Source organism: Cervus canadensis, chromosome 33, assembly GCF_019320065.1.
Source record: "Cervus canadensis isolate Bull #8, Minnesota chromosome 33, ASM1932006v1, whole genome shotgun sequence".
In the NCBI taxonomy this organism is placed as follows: Eukaryota; Metazoa; Chordata; class Mammalia; order Artiodactyla; family Cervidae; genus Cervus; species Cervus canadensis.
In genome coordinates, this window is record NC_057418.1 from 7,221,045 (window position 1) to 7,241,884 (window position 20,840).

General features: G+C 39.0%; 1 protein-coding gene across 12 annotated transcripts in view; it reads left to right on the forward strand.

Annotated features, from left to right (window-relative positions):
• EYA4 (EYA transcriptional coactivator and phosphatase 4) overlaps positions 1-20,840 on the forward strand; it is a 306,683-nt gene that overhangs the window by 20,828 nt on the left and 265,015 nt on the right. For all 12 annotated transcript variants that reach the window (XM_043456882.1, XM_043456884.1, XM_043456883.1 and 9 more), the window contains one exon: positions 10,961-11,059. In XM_043456882.1, the coding sequence (XP_043312817.1) occupies positions 11,027-11,059 (33 nt within the window). In that variant the 5' untranslated portion in view covers positions 10,961-11,026. The remainder of the gene's footprint in view (positions 1-10,960; positions 11,060-20,840) is intronic.

Below are 20,840 nucleotides of genomic sequence, written 5' to 3' on the forward strand. Positions count from 1 at the left end.
GTATTTATTTTTTGCGATGCTTGGGTCCTTCAATTTTGTTTCTATTTCTTCTTTAATTATTTTAAGCATGCTTATTATATGAGATTTTCCTGATTGTCATTAATCTCAAATTTTGGGGTTCCAAATCTCTTGTTGTTGCATCTGTTGCCTCTGCAGTGTCTTGTTTCCTGGTGTAGCTTGTCACTTTTGATGAATTTTTATTTCAGAATCCTCTATGCCCTGTGGACCAGTTTTTCATTTGCTTCTCTGGAGTCTAGGGAATTCAAATCTCTGGTTCAATCTTGATTTTAATATTTTGGCTTGAGGTTTCCATGCTAGCGATGCAGTAACTATTTAGGATTACATTTGTGTGAGGCTGAGGTTTGATTTATCTCAGTTATTTTCTCTTACTCTCTTCCCAAAGGCTCTTTCACCTCACAAACTCCCTTGTTGAGTTAGATGACAGGATGAGTTGTCCTAGCTTTCCTTCGGTAAAAGAGACAAACTTCTCAGACTTCTTCCTTCCCGTGTTACCTCTTGCTGTTGTTTTCTGCCCATCTTAAGGTCAGCAAAACAGTTATATGCAAACAGAACAGAAAAAAGTTTCTGCTCAACTTTTTCATATCTCCAGTTTCTCAAGAATCCAGGTGTGACACCTGATAACTATGTTTGTCTTACTGGGTACATATCAGTTGTATTTGCCTTATAAAGATTTGTTTTTCATGTAATCCCACTTTTTTAATCCCATCTTTTCTCTAGGCTTCTTTCAGTCACCGTATCAGTCCAGGGTCTCCTGATTTCTTATTCAGATTATCACAGCTGCCTTCAAGTTGCCTGCCCCTTAACTCCAGTCACTGGTCCCTGTTTTTCATAAATTGGAGGTAGATGTGTTGTTGCAGTTATATCATATTTACCATTCTCTTTTGTGTTTCAAAGGTGTCAGAGCAGTAATAACAAAGTGTATGTATTCACTAGTATTTAGCACTTTTCCTCCTGCTTTTGCCAGTTCAGAACTTCTCAGCATCCTGTTAACACTGAATGCCATTCCTCACTCATGCTTTCTTTTCTGAAAACATGTTCTCTTTCATGCACTCATCTCTAATTCTGTTACTGTAAACATCAGTCTCTCAGTGCTAAAGAAACCAACCACAACTTCTTTGCTGTGTAGAATGGCAAACTCAAAATAGATAAAGGGTAATTTCACCTGAGCAAAATATCAAAAATTGTTCATTCTTACAAACTAGTGTGAGTTCAGAAAATTGGTCCAAGACTGGTGACTTGGGCTGCTAACTGCCTATATATAGATAGTTAATGCAGTTCCTGCAAATAACTGATTAGTATAATATTCTTAGTTGAACGGAGTTAAAAATTATTTTCCTAGAAATCACATAAGTATAATTCTACTGTATAGAAAAAACAAAATATTTTAATTAATTTTGTGAAGAATGAATAAAAAAGCAGAAATTTTCTTCGTCTGTCATTAGTAAAGGGCTTACTTTTTTGAAATACATGGTTTTATTTAATCCTAACAAAATATAATATAGGTATTATTATTACAATATAGGCATTTTATACCTAAAGTCTTTACTTTGTTGATGTTGTTTTTTAGTCTTTAGCAACTTCATGAACTGTACAGGCTCCTCTGTCCATGGGATTCTCCAGGCAAGAATACTGGAGTGGGTTGCCATGCTCTCCTCCAGGGTATCTTCCCAGCCCAGGGATCGAACCTGCCTCTCCTGCTTTGCAAGTGGATTGTTTACCCACTGAACCACCTGGGAAGCCCCTAAGCCTTTACTCGGAGTCACTGCATTTCTGTTTCCTCCAGAAGGATGTTTTTTAGACTTCTAGGGTCTTAAGAGGAGAGAAGAGCAGATAGTTTATTAAGAAAGGCTCAAATAGTCCTTTTCTGTCAGGCTACATAGTTCAATGAACTATTACAGTAAATGTAGAAAGCTCTGCAGTCAGTGGAAGTGTAGTATGGGAAGAACAACAAGGGATGCATGAGAAGGAAAGTAGGTTACAGAATATGTAGGTGTAATAAAAGTAGCCAAGCTCAGAATTCTTCGAGATGTTTCTGTGAGACCAGCTGGTTTCAATTATGTCTGTGTTTTCTAAGTTGACTAGCCAACCATCAACAATTAGCAAACACAAACAGAACAGATAACCTTGGCTGGCCCTTACTGTCAAAAATCAAGTGATGGTAATTTATAACTCCAGGAAGATGGCTGCTACCAAGTGAATCTGTGTATCACTAAGGACCCAAATGCATGTGTGCATGCTCAGTCACTCCAGTCGTGTCTGACTCTGTGTATCCCTAAGAACTGTAGCCCGCCAGGCTCCTCTGTCCGCGGGATTCTCCAGGCAAGAATATTGAAGTGGGTTACTATGCCCTCCTCCAGGGTATCTTCTGACCCACAGATTGAACCCGTGTCTCTTGCGTCTCCTGCATTGGCAGTCGAGTTCTTTACCACTAGTGCCAGCTGGGAAACCAAAATTATCATGAAATTTGGCTTGTTATCATTTTTTAGCATGAGAAATTAACCTCATTATTTTTAAACATTTTGTGTTAAATGGACCATTTTGCAAAACCCGTGCCCTATCTTTGTAAACAGTTCAAAAATAGCTCAGCATCTACTTTTCAGCTTGACTTCATTTAAGGAGATGGAAGTCAGACATTCCTGTTCACCTCCATCTGTTTATTGGACACCTTTTCTGTTTTCCTTTTGTACAAGCAGGGGCGAGAGTCATGTGCATGGTCACAGAATGCCCATCTTACCTTTCTGAATAGTTGGCCATAGAATTGGAGCTAGGTGTTCTTTGGCTGTTGGCTTCCCGCTCTGGCATGCTGCCTGAGCAGCTGGAACGAGCCAGTGCCTGACCCAGCTTCGTAGACCCATTAATGAAATTTGGAGGGCAATGAGGGGAACTTGGTGCAGAGGATGTAGAGGCAGTGTCCTTCTTGACAGTTGATCCCAGCTATAATAACTCAAGAATGCCGTGGGAGTAAAACTTGTTAGACCTCCTATACAATTGCAGTTTTATGTGAGGCAGTCTCTTAGTAAAGGAGAGAATTTAATTGGAGATTATGAGGATTGCTCATGGAATCCAACGAAGCACTGAGCAATGATGCAGCAGGAAGAGCAGAGAGACAGTGAAGCTTCATGAGTAACAGGATCCGGGGACTTGGATTCTGCCAGGACTTTCCTGCCATCTCCCGTTTTTGCTTCTCTTTCTGGGTCAGCTCATTTCTGTCTCTCCCTAGCAGATCAGCCTTTTACTCGTGGCAGTAAAAAGCTCCCAAGTTTTATATGCTAGAGATTTTGCCACTGATGGAGGAGTAGCCTGGTACTTTCTCAGGCCTACATCCTAAGTCGTTGGAAGGGATAGTGACGAGTCATTAGTCTGAAGTAATTTGATGTCACTGGAAAAGTACTGGGGGACTTCATGTGTTATAAGATGAATATGGGTCAGTGTGATATTCATCGATGTATATGGGCTTCCCTGGTGGTTCAGCATGAAGAATCTGCCTGCAGTGAGGACTCCTGGGTTCAATCCCTGGGAGATCCCCTGGAGAATGAAATGGCAACCCACTCCAGTATTCTTGCCTGGGAAATCCCATGAACAGAGGAACCTGGCAGGCAACAGTCCATGGGGTTGCAAAAGCATCGGACGCCACTTAGAGACTAAACAACGATAGATGTATAAGTACCCTCATGCAAGCAAACCTTAATTTTATACACAAATGTTTTTGAAAATTCATTTGCAATTTGATAATCTGCAAGTCAAACAATAGATTAGCTGTTCTAAATGATAGAATATAATGGAATGACAGACACCTTGCCTTGGCCCAGAAGACTCTTCATGCGTAATAAATCCTCTAAAGCCCCCACCTAGGGTAGACTGGGGGCTGTGCCAGAGGTGATCCACACACTTCCATCTCCACTGCAGAACAAGAGTTTGGGTGGGGTGTAATCTTTATATCTTACCCCAGGAATGTACAAGACATGTGGGCTTCCCAGGTTTCGCTAGTGATAAAGAACCTGCTTGCTAATGCAGGAGAAGCAGGTTCGATTCCGGGGTGGGTAAGATCCCCTAGAGAAGGGCATGGCAACCCACTCCAATATTCTTGGAGAATCCCATGGACAAAGGAGCCTGGTGGACTATAGTCCATAGGGTCCCAAAGAGTTGGACATGACTGAGCAATTTAGCAGACAGGCACGCATACTGGGTGTTTGGAAGATGGGTGGGGGAATGTAGTCTCTTTCCCTCTTCTTTTTTCTTTGCACTGCAGCAAGAAGCAAGCTTAGCCTCTACTGTGCATGCACCCTCCCAGGAGACCCTTGGTGGAATTCCCAACCTTTGGCCGCAGAGCAGTGTGATGGTAGTGATGGGGTGACGGGATGGTGAGGACTGTGGAATAACGCCTGGACCGCAGGCAGAAGGAAGATGGAGCTCTCCCTAAACTCCTACTTTGGTCCATGGCTCCAGGGAACAAAAGCATCTGACTTCTGGTCTCCTGTCGTGGGTCATTTTGGCAGAGTGACGTACTGCCAGAGCTCCAATGAAAGAATGGTTTACCCCAAGGAGGGGCAAAGCTCTGGATGGTTTGAAGAGAACGTAATCAGATCTTGATTTTAAAGCTGTCACTCTGCACCGTGAAAAATGAGGTCCAGGGAGCAGGCTGGAGGGCCCTTAGGAGGCTGCTGCTTCAATGTAGGAAAGGTGGTGGCTTGAACTGCTATAGTATCTGTGAGGAGAGAAACAGGGAGAGATTTGAGTGAACTCCATGAGGTGTTGCTAGGTAATTTATTGAATATGCAGAGGAGTGACAAAGAGCTGATGACAGGTGTTAAGCTTTAATGATCAGTGGGGGGGCCTTGCCATCTGTGTGTTTAGTTCAGCAGAATAGCCCCGCCACCCCACCCCCTGCAGCTTCTGTCTTAGCTCCATGCCAGCTCTGAAACGGGGAGCACCCCTTCACCTTCACATTTGCCTTCAGCCAGAGGAAGGGCTTCCCAGGTGGTGCAAGTGGTAAAGAATCTGCCTGCAATGAAGGTGAATCATGAGACTCAGGTTCGATCCCTGGGTCAGGAAGATCCCCTGGAGGAATAAATGGCAACCCACTCCAGTATTCCTGCCTGAAGAATTCCATGAACAGAGGAGCCTGGTGGGCTACAGTCCATGGGGTCTCAAAGAGTCAGACGTGACTGAGCATAGACACACACAACCAAGGGAAAGCATGCCTGGGCAGTCTAGTTTTTATTGATGGTTTGCTTATTAGAAAGACAGGATTAGGGTTACATCAGACAGACTCCATAAGCTCTTCCTGCTTCTTCCAGCATCTTCTCTTTCTTGAAAGCACAGTGTCCTTTTTGTGCCATTTCTAAGTATCTCATGCCATTTCTGAGAAATGTTTTTAACATTTGATATATAATCTCATTATATGTTTAAATTAGAAGATTTGCTGATTTTTTTAATTCTGATTTTCCATGGGACAGGAGTTTCCACCTTATGTCTAGGGCAGAGTTCAAGAAAAGGATATGATCAATTTTCTGTATATTGAAAACCTAACTTCAGAAGAAATAATCTAACACCGAATGAGTGAGGTCGCTATGATTCCTGTTCGAAATTTGCCATTTTGGGGAGAATGGCCTTGAAATAGACCTTGGAACTAAATTACTGCCTCATAAAACAGCATGAGGTTACTGTTATTCCTTAATTTTATATCTTTATTATGAGGTAATACTTCTCTTATTTGATTTGAAGAATGTTCTTGTCTTTTTCTCGTGTATTTGTGAATACTAAATGTTAAAGGACTTAGCATAACAACCATTGCTAAATTATGATGTAAAATAATACTGTGTCTGCAATTAGCCCAGGTAGTTTTACTTGGTCCAGTAATATAAAATCACTGGGCTCATAATATTTTAGTACTTTAGAGTGTTTGGCAAAGAAATAAATTCATGTTACCGTAAAACAGTTAAACTAAGTAACAATCTCAAATTTAAGGAAATATAAAGCAAAGTATTATGTTGTAACATGGAACATTGATGCAGATAACTCCCCAACTGGAACATTAAGTAGATTCTGAAGCCGTGGTTAACGAAAAAGGTTTGTCTTTGCTTTATTCTCTTATGCTTCAACAGTTTTCTGGCTGTCTTAATTTTTAATTTCACTTGAGTTAGCACCAGTGCCCAGAGATGGTGGTCCTTGTAGAATATGATCAGTTCTTTCCTAGTGATCGATATCCTTAATTTAATTCTTGTGTATTTTTTCTGGAAATACTACGTTTAAACCTTCAGTTCAGTTAAATCACTCAGTTGTGTTCGACTCTTTGAGACCCCATGGACTGCAGCACGCCAGGCTTCCTGTCCATCACCAGTTCCCGGAGCTTGCTCAAACTCATGTCCATCGAGTCTGTGATGCCATCCAACCATCTCATCCTCTGTCGTCCCCTTCTCCTCCTGCCTTCAGTCTTCTACATTTAAACCTTGATCACATCTTAATATCATTTTAGTGTGATCATTGTACGTGTGTTTTGGGTTGACATGTTTTTCCCAAAAGATAGGTTTAAGTTCTAACCACCTTACTTGTGAATGCTACCTTACTTGGAAATAGGGTCTTTGCATATGTAATTGAGTTAAAATGAGACCTGGCTGGTGTACTTGTAAGAATAGGGAAATTTGGACAGAGAGATGCACATAAAAAGGAAGTTCTTTGGAGAGATAGGCAGGGAGAATATTGTGTGGTGTCCACACTAAGATGCATCTACAAGCCAGGGGATGCTAAGGATTGCTGGCAAACACCAGAAATTAGGAAGAGACAAATGATTCCTTTCTAGAGCCTCTAGAGAGGGCCTGAATCTTCCAGTGTGTTAATTTAGGACTTCGTACTGTCAGAACTATGAGAGAATAGATTTCTGTTGTTTAAGCCACCTAATCTTAGTACTTTATAACAGCAACTTTAGGAAACTAAAATGACATACTATGTTATTAGTAAATAATAAGCTACATTTGATTATAATAGTCATCTTATTATAAGTATTTTATTGCTGGTATGTGTGCTCAGTTGCTCAGTTGCAGCTGACTCTTTGCGACCCTATGGACTGTAGCCTGCCAGGCTCCTTTCTCCATGGAATTATCCAGGCAAGAATACTGGAGTGGATTGCCATTTCCTTCAGGGGATCTTCCGAACACAGGGCTCGAACCCAGGTCTCCTGCATTGGTGGCAGATTCTTGACCATCTAAGCCACCAGGGAAGCCAAACATTTAATATTGAGATTAGTCCACCAGGCATTGTGTCAGGCAAATAGAAAAATACCTGGTGGACTAATCTCAATATTAAATTTTTTGATAAGTTACAATACTCTACCTGAAAAGCACAGCATTTTTCTTAAAATAGCCACATATTTGAGACAGAATTTTCAAAATTAAGTTATATGGCTGTTTAATTTTTTGTTTGCATTGTCAAATACATTGTGTATGATTTCATCCACCATTAATTTTGTCATTCATTCAGTTAATATTTGTTAACCACATAATGCTCACCAGACACTGAGCTAGGTGCTGTAGATGACACTAATAAATAGGATAAAGAATACTTGCCTTAAAGAAATTACTCTGGCTTTGAAATTTATTTCCTAGAGAAAGACACAGAGTTCACTTGGAGATAGAGTCTGCTGCTTGGAAAATTCCCTTTCTTTGTTTGCTGTACTTTTAACTGATTTTGTGAAATCATTTTAGCATCATTTGGTTTTACTTACTCTGTGTTTCTGCATTAGGGTGGAAAAAAATAAAATATAATTTATTGCAAACAGGCAATAAAGTCAACAATAATCAAAGTATGTGAAGCCAAAGACATAATTCTTTATCAAATTATGTATATTTTTAATGTTTCTTTTGAACCAATACCCAAATACATGCTAAGTTTACATTAGTATTAGCATAGCTAAAATTTTGTGTTCTGATTTTTTTTACTTACTATGTAATCAGTATATTTTGCTTTTCATGTCATTTTTATAATTGTACTTTTGACCTTTGCATTTATATTAAGTTTATTGACCATAATTTGTTTAATCACTGCTCTGCAAAGATGAAGCTACATCTAATTTTTATTATCGTGAATGCCACTGTAGTGAATACCTTGTCACTTTTGGAAGGAAATAGTTTACTCCCTAGGAAAGTTGATACATTGGGTAAAAGAGTTTAAACATATTTTAAAATGCAGTGACAGACTGCTTTCTAAAAATATTAGAAAACTTGGCATTGTCAGTGGCAGTTGAATGAGGACACCATTTTCACTGTATCCTTTATGACACTGATTATTAATAATATTTAAAATGGTTTAGTTATTGAAGATGTGTATAGGAATCCAAACTGTATACTTACTGCTTAAGTTTGCATATTTTGGCAACCGTGAAAGTGAATACTTTTTCAAATATTTGTTTATTACTTACATTTTAAATAATGATTTTTCATATCTTTGCTTAGTCATTTAATAGTTCCTTAAACTTCGTCTTAGCAATATTTTTGTTTTTAAAGTCATCTTTATAGTATTTTTTGAAGATATTCTTCATAATCTGTTGTGTCTTTTTATTTTGCGGGCTATTTTTCTCTATTCAGAAATAAAAAGTTTTGGTTTTGTTTTTACATAGCTGAATTTAGTGTTTCTTCCCTTGATACTCTGGTACAGTATTTTTGCCGTTCATCTTACCCATCTATTAGATGAAAAGGAACATCAGATTCCTCCTTTAAGAGAGTACTTGGCTAATTTATTATCCAGGTAGTAGGGAGAAAATGGCTGTAAAGGAAATGATCCATCACAGTTTCTTCCTGGAGGAGAGAGGAAGGGCTCATGATTTTGGCAGGTGTAGAACATTAGCAGTTTAGCATCAGCTGGACTAATGGCCACATTTACTAAGTTGTGAACCTTATCCAAGGCAACGGTGGGCCAGAGTGGTCAGGCCAAAGATCAGGAGGTCCGCTTGGATGGGAAGAGCAAGCCAGAGATCAGCAAGAAGCAGGACGGGGGGAGAACCAGATGTGATGTGAGGGTCTGTAAGGAGATGGGGGAGAGTGGGAGAAGAAAGACGAAGGTGCGAGGTGAAAAGGAAAGAGCTGGGCTTTTTCCTATCACCATTTCTCAGGGCCACCTCCAACTCAGAGAATGACATCTTTAAATCTAGAACTCCCTACCTACCTATCTTCCTGAATTCAGATGTATACTGTAACACCTTTCAGTGTGTTAATATCTACCCTTCCTCATCCCCGCCTTAAATGCCCTTTAAAATAGTGCTTTTCTTTAAAAATGACACCTTTCTGGTTTTGGAGTATTTGTAATCAGTTTCTTACTGAGGCTGTCACAATACATACATATAAGTTGCCATTCCCATTTTATGACTTTTAAAAATTTAAAAATTAAAATTAGAGAAAATTTTAGAAAAGAATCTTTGATTTGTGTCTCTGTGTCCATGTATACGTAAAACAATGTACATTTCAAAACGTAATATGTTCTAATAAAGAAAGTAACTGGTTTATTAAAGACTGTACTGCAGGGCAGAAAAGAAAAGAAACTAAAACCACATCTCTCTAGTTGTAGTAGGGAATACTTAAAACCAAGTTAAACCCCTCCAATATGTTGAATGTTCTGTAAAGTGAGTTGGGGACATACTGTTTCTGCAGACTGGAGTACTTATTTTCCACTTAAATGATATCTTTGAAAACTTTTGATGTCTCTAAATATTCCTTGAAATATAAGTTTAATAATTTATATCTGTGTTTATGCCTACAATGAACACTTTTTTATAGAGATCTTTTTATAAACTCATATTCTTTTAATTTTATTTTAGAATTAGAATATGAAGGGCTAGAAATGTATCATTACTAATTTAAAGTGCATTTCATAGGTTAGTGAGCTTGAATATTATTTTGTGGTGATTGACCATTTTTCTGTAGGAGTGCATATGCTTTACTGTTTAGATTGTAAGAGTTCTTTATTATGTCAAGGACATTAGCTTATTATGTTTGATATTTGCACAGATATTTTTATATTTTCATGTATATTTTAATTGTGATTAATTGTGTGTTGGGGGGGAACTCAAGGGGGTGTTTGGCTTTTTTTGCATTATATTCCATGGCTTCTATTATATAAGTCTTCTCTATATGGGAATTTAAAATATGTATGTCTGTTTTTCTTAGAGTATTTTTAGACTTCAGTTTGCCTGGAAAATTTTTAATGTATTATATCAAGTAAAGATGAACATTTTTTGAGTAGTTTACGGACCAGTTTTCCTTCTTACATATTCCTGTAACGCCTTTTTATCATGATAGTCTTATTTTCATTCTTTTTAAAAAATTGTGCATGCATTTTATCACATATTTTTTAGAACAGAATATGATCATCTGGCAATTGAGACAAATTTTCCTGTGGTATAGAGCTGTCATATTAAAATACACATTATATTTTTTCAATTTTATATTCTTTAGAAAATGAATGGTTAATGCAGACTTTAGGAGAAGGAAATGGCAAGCCACTCCAGTATTATTGCTTGGAGAATCCCATGGACAGAGGAGCCTGGCAGGCTACAGTTCATGGGGTCTCAAAGAGTTGGACACGACTAAGTGACTAACATGAAACACAGACTTTTAATTTTTAATCTGTCAATTGCTTAATGACAGATCTCTCTCAGCAAAATAGCACGCTGGGTGTTTACTACACCCTGGGTCTCCGAAGTTGTCCTCAGATGCCTTTGCTTATCTGCAGGATGCCTAAGTAGCTGTTTACTTATCTCAATATTACTGTGATGTGATTTTCAAGGTCATCATTTCTATCAAATATGGGAACAATACTAAGAAATTTTGTTCTTGAAAAATAATGCCTCTACAGATTATTATCACGTAAATCAAAGTTTTGGTAATTTTACAAATAATTTTAAAAGATAACTTTTTCATTTTTCCACTTTGTTTTCATCGTTTTGTTTCAGATAGTCCCTTTTAAATTGGAGGAAGCTGCTTCTACTTGGGGGCGGCAGGAGAAGTAAGAAAACCACATGGAAGACTCCCAGGATTTAAATGAGCAATCCGTAAGTCTCAATTCAATCTCAGTTTTGCTGAAAAATGTTGTGGTAAGATGACTCAAAATCATACTGGAAGGGATATATTGTAAAAAGAAGTTTTTGTTAAACATATTTTTAGTCAAATTCTGAATCCTCTTTCAAGATCATAAAACATACCTTTGGAAATGTATACTGTTTCTGCTTAATGATATCATGTTTTGAGGTCTTCCTTGATTGCCTTCTTGTAAAGACAATGATAGAAAGATGAGGGCATTGAAATTGTGCAAAGTGTTTTTTACTGTCTAAACAGTTTTACACACCTCCTTTATTGGGTTTTGTCCCAGAGGCACTTGGATGGTGCATGTGGGGTTGACTGTCAGAAGTGTGAAAGGTGAAGCCTATCACTTGCATGCCTGTTGTTCACTTTGAGGATGGAGACCACAGTCCGGAAGGGGTTTCCTTATTTTGCTAAGGTCTTTGCAGGGCTTCCCTGTGGCTCAGCTGATAAAGAATCCACCCGCAATGTGGGAGACCTGGGTTCGATCCCTGGGTTGTGAAGATCCCCTGGAGAAGGGAAAGGCTGCCCATGGAGAATTCCATGGACTGTATGGTTCATGGAGTCGCAAAGAGTCGGACACGACTGAGCGACTTTCACTTTGCCCAGGGAGGAATGCACGAGATTGGTGGCAGCCATTCTAAAATTCAGATTTCTCAATGGGAAAGGACTTATATAGCCTTTCCTCCTAATTTATTAGCAGTGTCTTCATGACACTAGTCCTTCACGGGAGTCAGTGGGAGTCAGTGGGAGGTTCTGCATTCACTCCCCACTCCCACAGTACCGCCAGTTGCATCCAAGTTCTGTCCACAGACTATTAGTGATGTCACAAATGAGGAGATGTATACTTACCATGTGTGTGTTGTTTGCTTGTATGATCATGACTACATCTTAGAATCTTATATTCCCTTCAGGCCACAGAGGACAGTGTATTTGTTATAATAATCTGGTTCTGGAAATGATTTCTGAAATGAGTTCAATTTTAAAATCTAGAGTAATGTGCGTTCTGATGTATAGATGTCATTCCAAGTTAGTTTGTTTTCTATTAATGTTTCATTTAAATGACATGGTAATTGAGTTTTCAATTTATAGACAGATATGACCATTGTCTAACATCTTTATATGTTACATTATTATTTAATTTCACCTGGTATTATTGCAGGAAAAATGTAACAAAAAATTACAAAGACCATTAAAAAATTCATCAAATAGTAGAGATTATTCCTCAAAAAATGCCTGAGTTTTTACAAAAGTAGACAAAAGACAGTTGGGAAGCAGGGGCTTCAAAGGAGTTTTTTTAAATGCTGGTTACTGAACCTAAATATTGGTAGCATGCGCTCTAGTGGAATGGATGGTAGTCAGCATAATGATATGTCACCCATGCTATTCTTGCCTGTCTTTTGATCCCAGTGGCATCCGAGGTCTGTAAGTGTGACCGTGTACCCGAGTGAATGATGACGTCATCTTAGCGGCGATGCTTCACGAGAGGGCTGTTGTCTATCTGTACTTTGTTCTGACACATTGGACATTACTTAAAAGTTTGTGTCCATCTGTGTAAGAATGCGTGTGTGTGGATCTGTGTGTGCGTGCATGCATGGGCATGTGAGCTAGATTGACCTACTGTCCCTGTTTTCCAGGGACCCAGGAGTTTCCTGTGACTTGGAACTTTCAAAGCTAAAGCTGGTAAAGTCCGTGCAACCCAGGATGATCCAGTTAGTTACCTTAGGGAGTATGTGTGTATACTTAAGAACAAATTTTTGATTCAGCACAATTAAATGAAGCTAAAGACAATATAGTCTTAGGTTTAACATTAGAGTGAGATTATTACACAAGATGCTTCATATCACCTTTTACAAAATGAAACCCAACCCCTGTAAATCTTATCGGGTTTACTCCTAGTGATATTTTAATGCTGTGGAATTTGGTATTTTTTTTAAAAATTAAGTTCTCAGTGTTGTTCATGTTCAGCCAGGTTTGAGAATCAGAAATCTTGAGTGACCGACCTTCTGGTCTTTCAGCTCAAACCCAGCTGCTGAATTGGTGGTAGGAATGTGAGAGATTTCGAGAGAAGGAAAGATTGCTCTCATTCTCCTATCCTTTTCTCCCTCCCCAGTCCTAAACTCTCCCCCGCGGATGACAATTCGATCAGAGTCAGAATGGAAGCCTCTGCTCTCTGGTCATCAGGACTGTGTTTGTCTGGTTTAACCCACACGAAATGTGAAGTTTGTGTCAAGGGTTCAGGGCTTAATGGCTTTAAATTTGTAAACATCATAAATCCTTCTCCTTAGACTTAGCAGAACATACAGGCCAATCTGTTCATCTTGTGCATATGCAAAGGGATGCTTGGGACTATTAAGTCCCAAGTCAGAGTTGGGACTTCACAACAGTCTTCTGACTCCAAGTCCAAAGCTTTCCCCATTACGTCCACATGCCTTAAATGCATTTGAATTTTCTTGTTTGGACTTTCATCACCATAGAATAAACTCCCATTAGGGTGAAATGATTCCTATTTGAATGAAATCTTTAAATGACTTTAAATCTTGCAGAGTCCTATTGATTAATGTCTCAAAGCTTTTTGAAAAAAATGCTTGGCATTTATTAAGATATAGGACAAATAGGCTGAAATTTTTAAAAAGTTCTTAGCAAAATGAAAGAGAATTTACTTATAGCTATTTTACTTCAAAAAGAAGTTTTTTTCTCTAGGCATAGATATAGCAAGAGGTGTCATTTATTGCACATTTTATACTCATCTAGCATTTTCTGTAGACTGTCTTCAATCCTTACCATATCTTTGCTTCGTGTTTGTTATGGTCACCATTTTACAGATAAGCAAACTGTGGCTTAGAGAATATTAAGGTCAACCAGCTTTTAAGTAGCAGAGATTAGAATCGAACCTATTTTTCAGTTCAGTCGCTCAGTTGTGTCCGACTCTGTGACCCCATGGACTGCAGCACGCCAGGCTTCCCTGTCTATCACCAACGCCCGGAGCCTACTCACGTCCTTCGAGTTGGTGATACCATTCAGCCATCTCATCCTCTGTCATCCCTTTCTCCTCCTGCCTTCAGTCTTTCCTAGCATCAGGGTCTTTTCCAATGAGTCATTTCTTTGCATCAAGTGGCCAAAATACTGGGGTTTCAGCTATTTTTATCTGGCCCTAAAATCAGTTGGTTTTTAATGAGTATGTGTGTTCATTCTTGCAAATTCAGCTGCCTTCTAGGAGACATAGCTGGCTTGGAGCACAAGGGTCTGTACACTGAGCAGATAAAAACTGAACTGAACCCACCAGCTTTCCTCTCCCAGCTTTTCCCCCTTTCTCCTGTCTTCCATCTCAGTGGATGGTATCATCAGCTACTGAGTAAGTTCATTTGGAAAACTGGAAGTCATCCTTTTCTCCATCCCCATTTCAAAATCCTATCCATTCTTAATTTTTAGTACCTCTCAAAGTTGTTCTCTTGGTTCCAAATCCTTATTTTGGATCTTTATTTTAATAATCTCCTGTATTTTTTGGCTTTAAGTTTTTTCTAGAGTGGTCTTCCTAATTTACATATATAAAGTGAAATTTGCTCAGTCCAGTTGTGTCCAACTCTATGCCACCCCATGGACTGTCCCTGGAATTCTCCAGGCCAGAATACTAGAGTGCGTAGCCTTTCCCTTCTCCAGTGGATCTTCCAGACCCAGGGATTGAACCGGGGTCTCCTACATTGCAGGTGGATTCTTTACCAACTGAGCTATCAGGGAAGCCCTTTACATATCTAATCCCATCCTTACTCTACTTGATAATCTTCACAGACTCTTTCTTGCCTTCAAGAGGAAAATCCCGAGTATAGTAAAGCACTCAGACTTCATTGCCTGCTTTATCTGTAGTTTTAGTTTTGGCTTCTCTCGGTCCCCTGAATCTCTCAGGCTTTCTGTGGTCTCTGTCTTTGCTAGTACTCTAGCTTCTTCCCAGCTGAGCCTCTTCCTCACTGGAGAACATGTAAGTCTTGAAGACTCGCGATGGGTTTCCCTCCCTCGAGGAAGGTGCTCAGGTTTCCTCCTCCTTCCCCAGGGAGTCAGCTGCACTGGGTCAGGGGCCCCTGCACTGGGCCGCTGTACCCTTTGGCATTTACCTCTCTACCCCAGGACTTACCCCACAGAGCTGAAATCTTATCTGTTTATTTGCCTCTCTACTAGATTATAAACTACTTAAGCGTAATAATGGGTCTTGATCATCTTGTATCCTTCCTTCTTAGCACAATTCTTACTGACATTCGATAAATGTTTTCTTCAAAAGCTTTTATATACTGTTAGTAAGGTATGTTAGTGAACAGCCTGACAAATTTTAGAAAGCCAAGATGTTATTCTCAGAATGGATTACTGACTCATGAATTCATGCATCACTTATTTAAAACAGTTGCGTATAACATGTAACACTAGTTTAATAGCATGTGATCAAAACAAATTTTGGTCCTCAGTACTTTTTATTTTTTTCACTTATCTGGATTACTTTTTGCAGTCTGGTTTAGAGGATCTTGGAAATTTTAAGAGATAAACAATTAAAGTAAAATTTAGCTTTCATATTTGAAGTTCTTTATTAGAACTTTATAATTACTTAGAAGCAGTTTGTTATATCCAATTATAGAACACTACAGTTTTTAATGACATGTTGCTCTTATTAATAGAAATAAACATGAATATAGATTATGCAGAGCAGTTCAGTTCAGTCGCTCAGTCATGTCCGTATTTATACTAACAATCAGAAATTCCTTTGATACTCTGAAATATATTCTTTGTATTCAAATAATGACTAATCAGTATTTGTTTTTATAGCTCCTACAGTATCCTCACACATTGAAGAATTTTAGTCTTTTTTAAAGATTTCCACAGATTTTTTCTGGTCTGATTCATTCATATCAAAGTGAGAGGGCATTTGGCCTAAATTTACCATCAAGCTAGAAGGTTTAAAAAAATATTGTTTATAAGTTTAAGTACTATGTGTTACATAGTAAAATGTTAGTGTTTTCTAAATAAAATGAGGTAAAATGAATTACAGTTTATGATACAATTGCATTCCCTAATATTAAACATTAAGGACCTGAATTTTCCTACATTATTACTGAATCAGTTAACTTACATTACTGATGACACATTTCAATTAGTGAGGTCTAAATTAAGTCACATCCCTTGGATCCATATTTTACATCATGTGTTTCAGCAGTATTTTTAGAAGTTCATATATACACATATATATATGTAGACATTACTAGTGTTTATTTTCTTGCATCATACCTGCTAATTTAATAATACATATTAAGATTCCAGAGTTAGTTTAGTAAACTAACCTCTTTCCCGTCTTTTTTTCACCCCTGGACTACCAAATGACTTTAGAGTTATTCCTCAGTTCTTTGTTCTTAGAGATTCTACAATACCATTTTTGCCTGTAGCCACTAGATCATCTTTAAAACTTGAACTGCTCTCTGAGCTATTTGGACAGATTTTTAATCTTATGTAGAATTGAACAGACGAACAAAATTTCCATCTAGATGTAGCGCTTCAGAATCAACAGCTTCCATCAGTGTTTCAACTCTATGCAAGAAAAGAATTATTTTTATTAGTTTCAGTTTAAATCACTTTTTCATTCTTGATAGTGTAGCATTATCAACATCTAGGAATCCTGTTAGTCTTCTGTTGTTTTTTTATCTTGGACAGACTAATCAATTTAAGCATCATGCACACAGTGTATTTTATTCAGATATAACCAGAATCAGCTTATTGGTTTTGAGGCTACAAATCTGTTTGGAAGAACTTGGCCTTTTAATTAGTCAAAAGAACCATATTTATAACATGTAATTTTTATACCATCCAACTGGCCAGAATTCAGTGGAATTCTGCTTTGAGTTGAGTCAGTTTCAGAATTGATGTAGCTCCCAATTACCAATTATAGCTTTCCTTTGCAATGAGATAATAGAGTACCTAAATGGTGAAATTACCAAGTAGTGTCTTTAAGACATCAGATGTACGGAAGCATCTGAGAACCATTTAAGTGGATGGCAGCAGGTAAGACAGTGTGTGCTGCAGCGTGGATTCTGGAATAAGAGCCGGCAGGCTCACACTCCATCATCACAGTTTCCAGCTGTCACAGCCTTGTCTCAATGCAACTTGATTTCAAATTGTTTAACCAAAAGGAAAAGATTTTTAAAATATGGAGGGAAATGTAAGTTATTCGACTATGATTACAAGTCAGCCACACAACTGTCATGGCTAAATCTTTAGAACAGGGAGTGGTAAGACAGCAGAATGTATTAAAATTGGGTAGTAATTCAACAGATTCAGTTAAACCAATAATTATTGTTTACTCTCAGGAACTTTGCTAATGTTTAAATAATGAATATATTACAATTTCTGTCCTGCCCAAGTTTTAGCTTAATATATGGTTGTAAGTTGTTAAGTTCTAGAGTTACCAATAGTTTAAAATGAGATTTGGGCAATGGCTACTAATTTACTCAATGAATATGTGTGAGGAGCTGCTATATTTGAAGCATGGTTTTAAATGTTGGAGATACTTGGTGGACAAAATAGACAAATATGATTCTCATGGAGTTTATTATACTTTAGCAAGGAGAGATGAACAGGAAAACAATATTAGATACTAGAAAGTACTAGTGCATCCAGAAAAACCAAATAAAGCAGGGACAGGGACAGGATGTTCTGGAGCTCAGGTATGTGGGTGGGGCAAGGTTTAGTTTGGAGAGTAGTCAGGGGGCTTCCTAAAGGAAATCAGTCCTGAATAGTCATTGGAAGGACTGATGCTGAAGCTCCAATAGTTTGGCCACCTGATTCGAGGAACTGACTCATTGTAAAAAGCCCATGATACTGGGGAAGATTGAAGGCAGGGGGACTAGGGGATGACAGAGGATGAAGTTGATTGGCATCACTGACTTGATGAACACAAGTTTGAGCAAGCTCCGGGAGTTGGTGAAGGACAGGGAAGCTTGGCGTGCTGCCGTCCATGGGGTTGCGAAGAGTCGGACACGATTGAGCAACTGAACTGAACTGAACAGACGGCTGTCACTGAGAAGATGGCATTGTGCAAAGGCTTGAAGGAGCCACCTGGGCATCTGGGAGAAGTGAGTTTTGGTTAGAAGGAACAGTGACTATGAAAAAAGTGAGATGGCGCCGTGCCTGATGTGGTCAAGGAATAGAAAAGAGGCCAGTGTTGGTGCCAGTCGTGGGGTAATCAAGGGGGGAGATAAGGAAGTGATCATGATGGGAGTGTGGAGGTGAGGAGTACAGATTGTGCAGAGGTGTTTAGGACTTTATAAGAGCTTGAGCTTTTCTGTGAGTTACATGGGAAACAATTTGAGGGTAAGCTTAGGGATGTCATGATGGGACTTAAGTTTTTAAAAGATTAGAGTGTCTGCTGGGTTGAAAATGGTCTCTTTGAGGTCAAGAGTAGAAACTGGGCTGTTCTAAACATTCAGATGTGAAATGGACAAGATAACAGTAGAAGTAGTGAGAAATGGTTGAATTCAGGATGTGGTTTGAACCTAGAGCTGAGAGGACTTGCTGACAGGTTGGATGTGGATTGTGAGAGAAGGACCTTGACTTCCAGGTCTTTGTCCTGAGCACTGGGAAGGATGGGGTTAGGCATTTACTGAGATGGAATGAGTTAGAAAGAACAGGTTGAGGCTGGAGATCAGGAGTTCAGTTTTAGACCTGGCAACAGAGTTATTGCTATGCTTTCACCAATTCTGTTTCATACTTTTTTCTGGTCCATCTGGGACTATCCTTCCTGGACTCCTTGCCCTTAGACGGGGTGGTATAGCTGGTTTAAGGGAAGTGATGTGCATGTTATTTCCAGACTGAGGCAGTGAGAAATGTGTGCCTGATTCTGTAGTCTCTATGTTTGCTAGTGTTTGGAAAACGAGGAGGAGGTGACTGGTAAAGACGGTCAGGCTCCAAGAGGGAGGAAGATTGAATTGTGGAGTCCCTGCATGAAGGACAGCTTCCCAGGAGAGTAGTAAAGCAACCTGGTTAAAAGGGACATAATAAGTTTTACCTGTTACTTGAAAAATGTGTGGGGAGTCAGTTGTAACCACTTGGAACCTGGGAGAGAAGGTTGAACTTGAAATATAAATTTGGGAGGCTTCAGGGTATTGATGATATTTAAAGAACTATTATTGGTTGATATCACCATGAGATTAACTCTAGAGAGAGATAAATTGAAAGGACTGAGCTCTAGGGCATTCAGATTTACAGATGACAGTTTACATGAGGCAGCAGCTTGATCCTAACACAACCATAACCGTAACGCCCGTAAGCATTGAGTTATGCCACAGCTAGTACACGTTACCAAAGCCAGTGAATTCTCTTATTTCAAGTTTCCCAATGATCAAATATTATATCTGGGTTACTGGAAACTGGGTTAACCCCTTTTAGAAGAAAAAGCCAGCTTACAGCCAAATAGGTATTCAAACATCATTCACTTTATTTTCTATTAAAGTTGTTGTTCCGTCGCTAAGCGGTGTCTGACTCATTGTACCCCCATGGACTGCAGCATGCCAGGTTTCCCTGTCCTTCAGTATCTCCTGGAGTTTGCTCAAACTCATGTCCATGGAGTTGGAATTGCCATCCAATCATCTAGTCCTCTGTTGCCCTCTTCTCCTCCTGCCGTCAATCTTTCCCAGCATCAGGGTCTTTTCCAATGAGTCAGCCCTTTGCATCAGGTGGCCAAAGCTTCAGCCTCAGTACCAATCCTTCCAATGAATATTGTGGGTTGATTTCCCAAAGATTTACTAGTTTGATCTCCTTGCTGTCTAAGGGACTCTCAAGAATCTTCTCCAGCACATTTCAAAAGCATCAGCCCTCTTTATGGTCCATACATGACCACTGGGAAAACCATAGCTTTGACTGTACGGACTTTTGTTTTTTAATACACTCTAAGTTGTCATAGCTTTTCTTCCAAGGCACAAGTGTCATTTAATTTTATGGTTGCAGTCACTGTCTGCAGTGATTTTGGAGCTAAGAATATAAATTCTATCACTGTTTCCACTTTTTCCCCATCTATTTGCCATGATGTGATGGGGCTGGATGCCATGATTCATTTTTTGAATGTTGAGTTTTAAGCCTGCTTTTTGACTCTCCACTTTCATCCTCATCAAGAGGCTCTTTAGTTCCTCTTTACTTTCTGCCATGAGATGGTATCATCTGCATATCTGAGATTGTTGATATCTCTCCCGGCAAACTTGATTCCAGCTTGTGCTTCATCCAACCCAGCATTTCTCATGATGTACTCTGCATATAAGTTAAATAAGCAGGGTGACAATATACAGCCTTGACACACTCGTTTCCCAAATTCGAACCAGTCCATGTTCCATGTCTGGTTCTAGCTGTTGCTTCTTGATCTGCATACAGGTTTCTCAGGAAGTAGGTAAGGTCAGGTGGTCTGGTATTCCCATCTCTTGAAGAATTTTCCACAGTTTGTTGTGATCCATAGAGTCAAAGGCTTTAGCATAGTCAATGAAGCAGAAGTAGATATTTTTTCTGGAATTCCTTTGCTTTTTCTGTTATCCAACGGGTGTTGGCAATTTGATCTTTGGCTCCTCTGCCTTTTCTAAATCCAGCTGGTGCATCTGAAAGTTCTCGGTTCACGTTCTGCTGAAGCCTAGCTTGAAGGACTTTGAGCATTACCTTGCTCACAGTGAAATGAGTGCAACTGTATGGTAATTTGAACATTCTTTGGCATTACTTTTTTGGGGGATTGAAATGAAAACT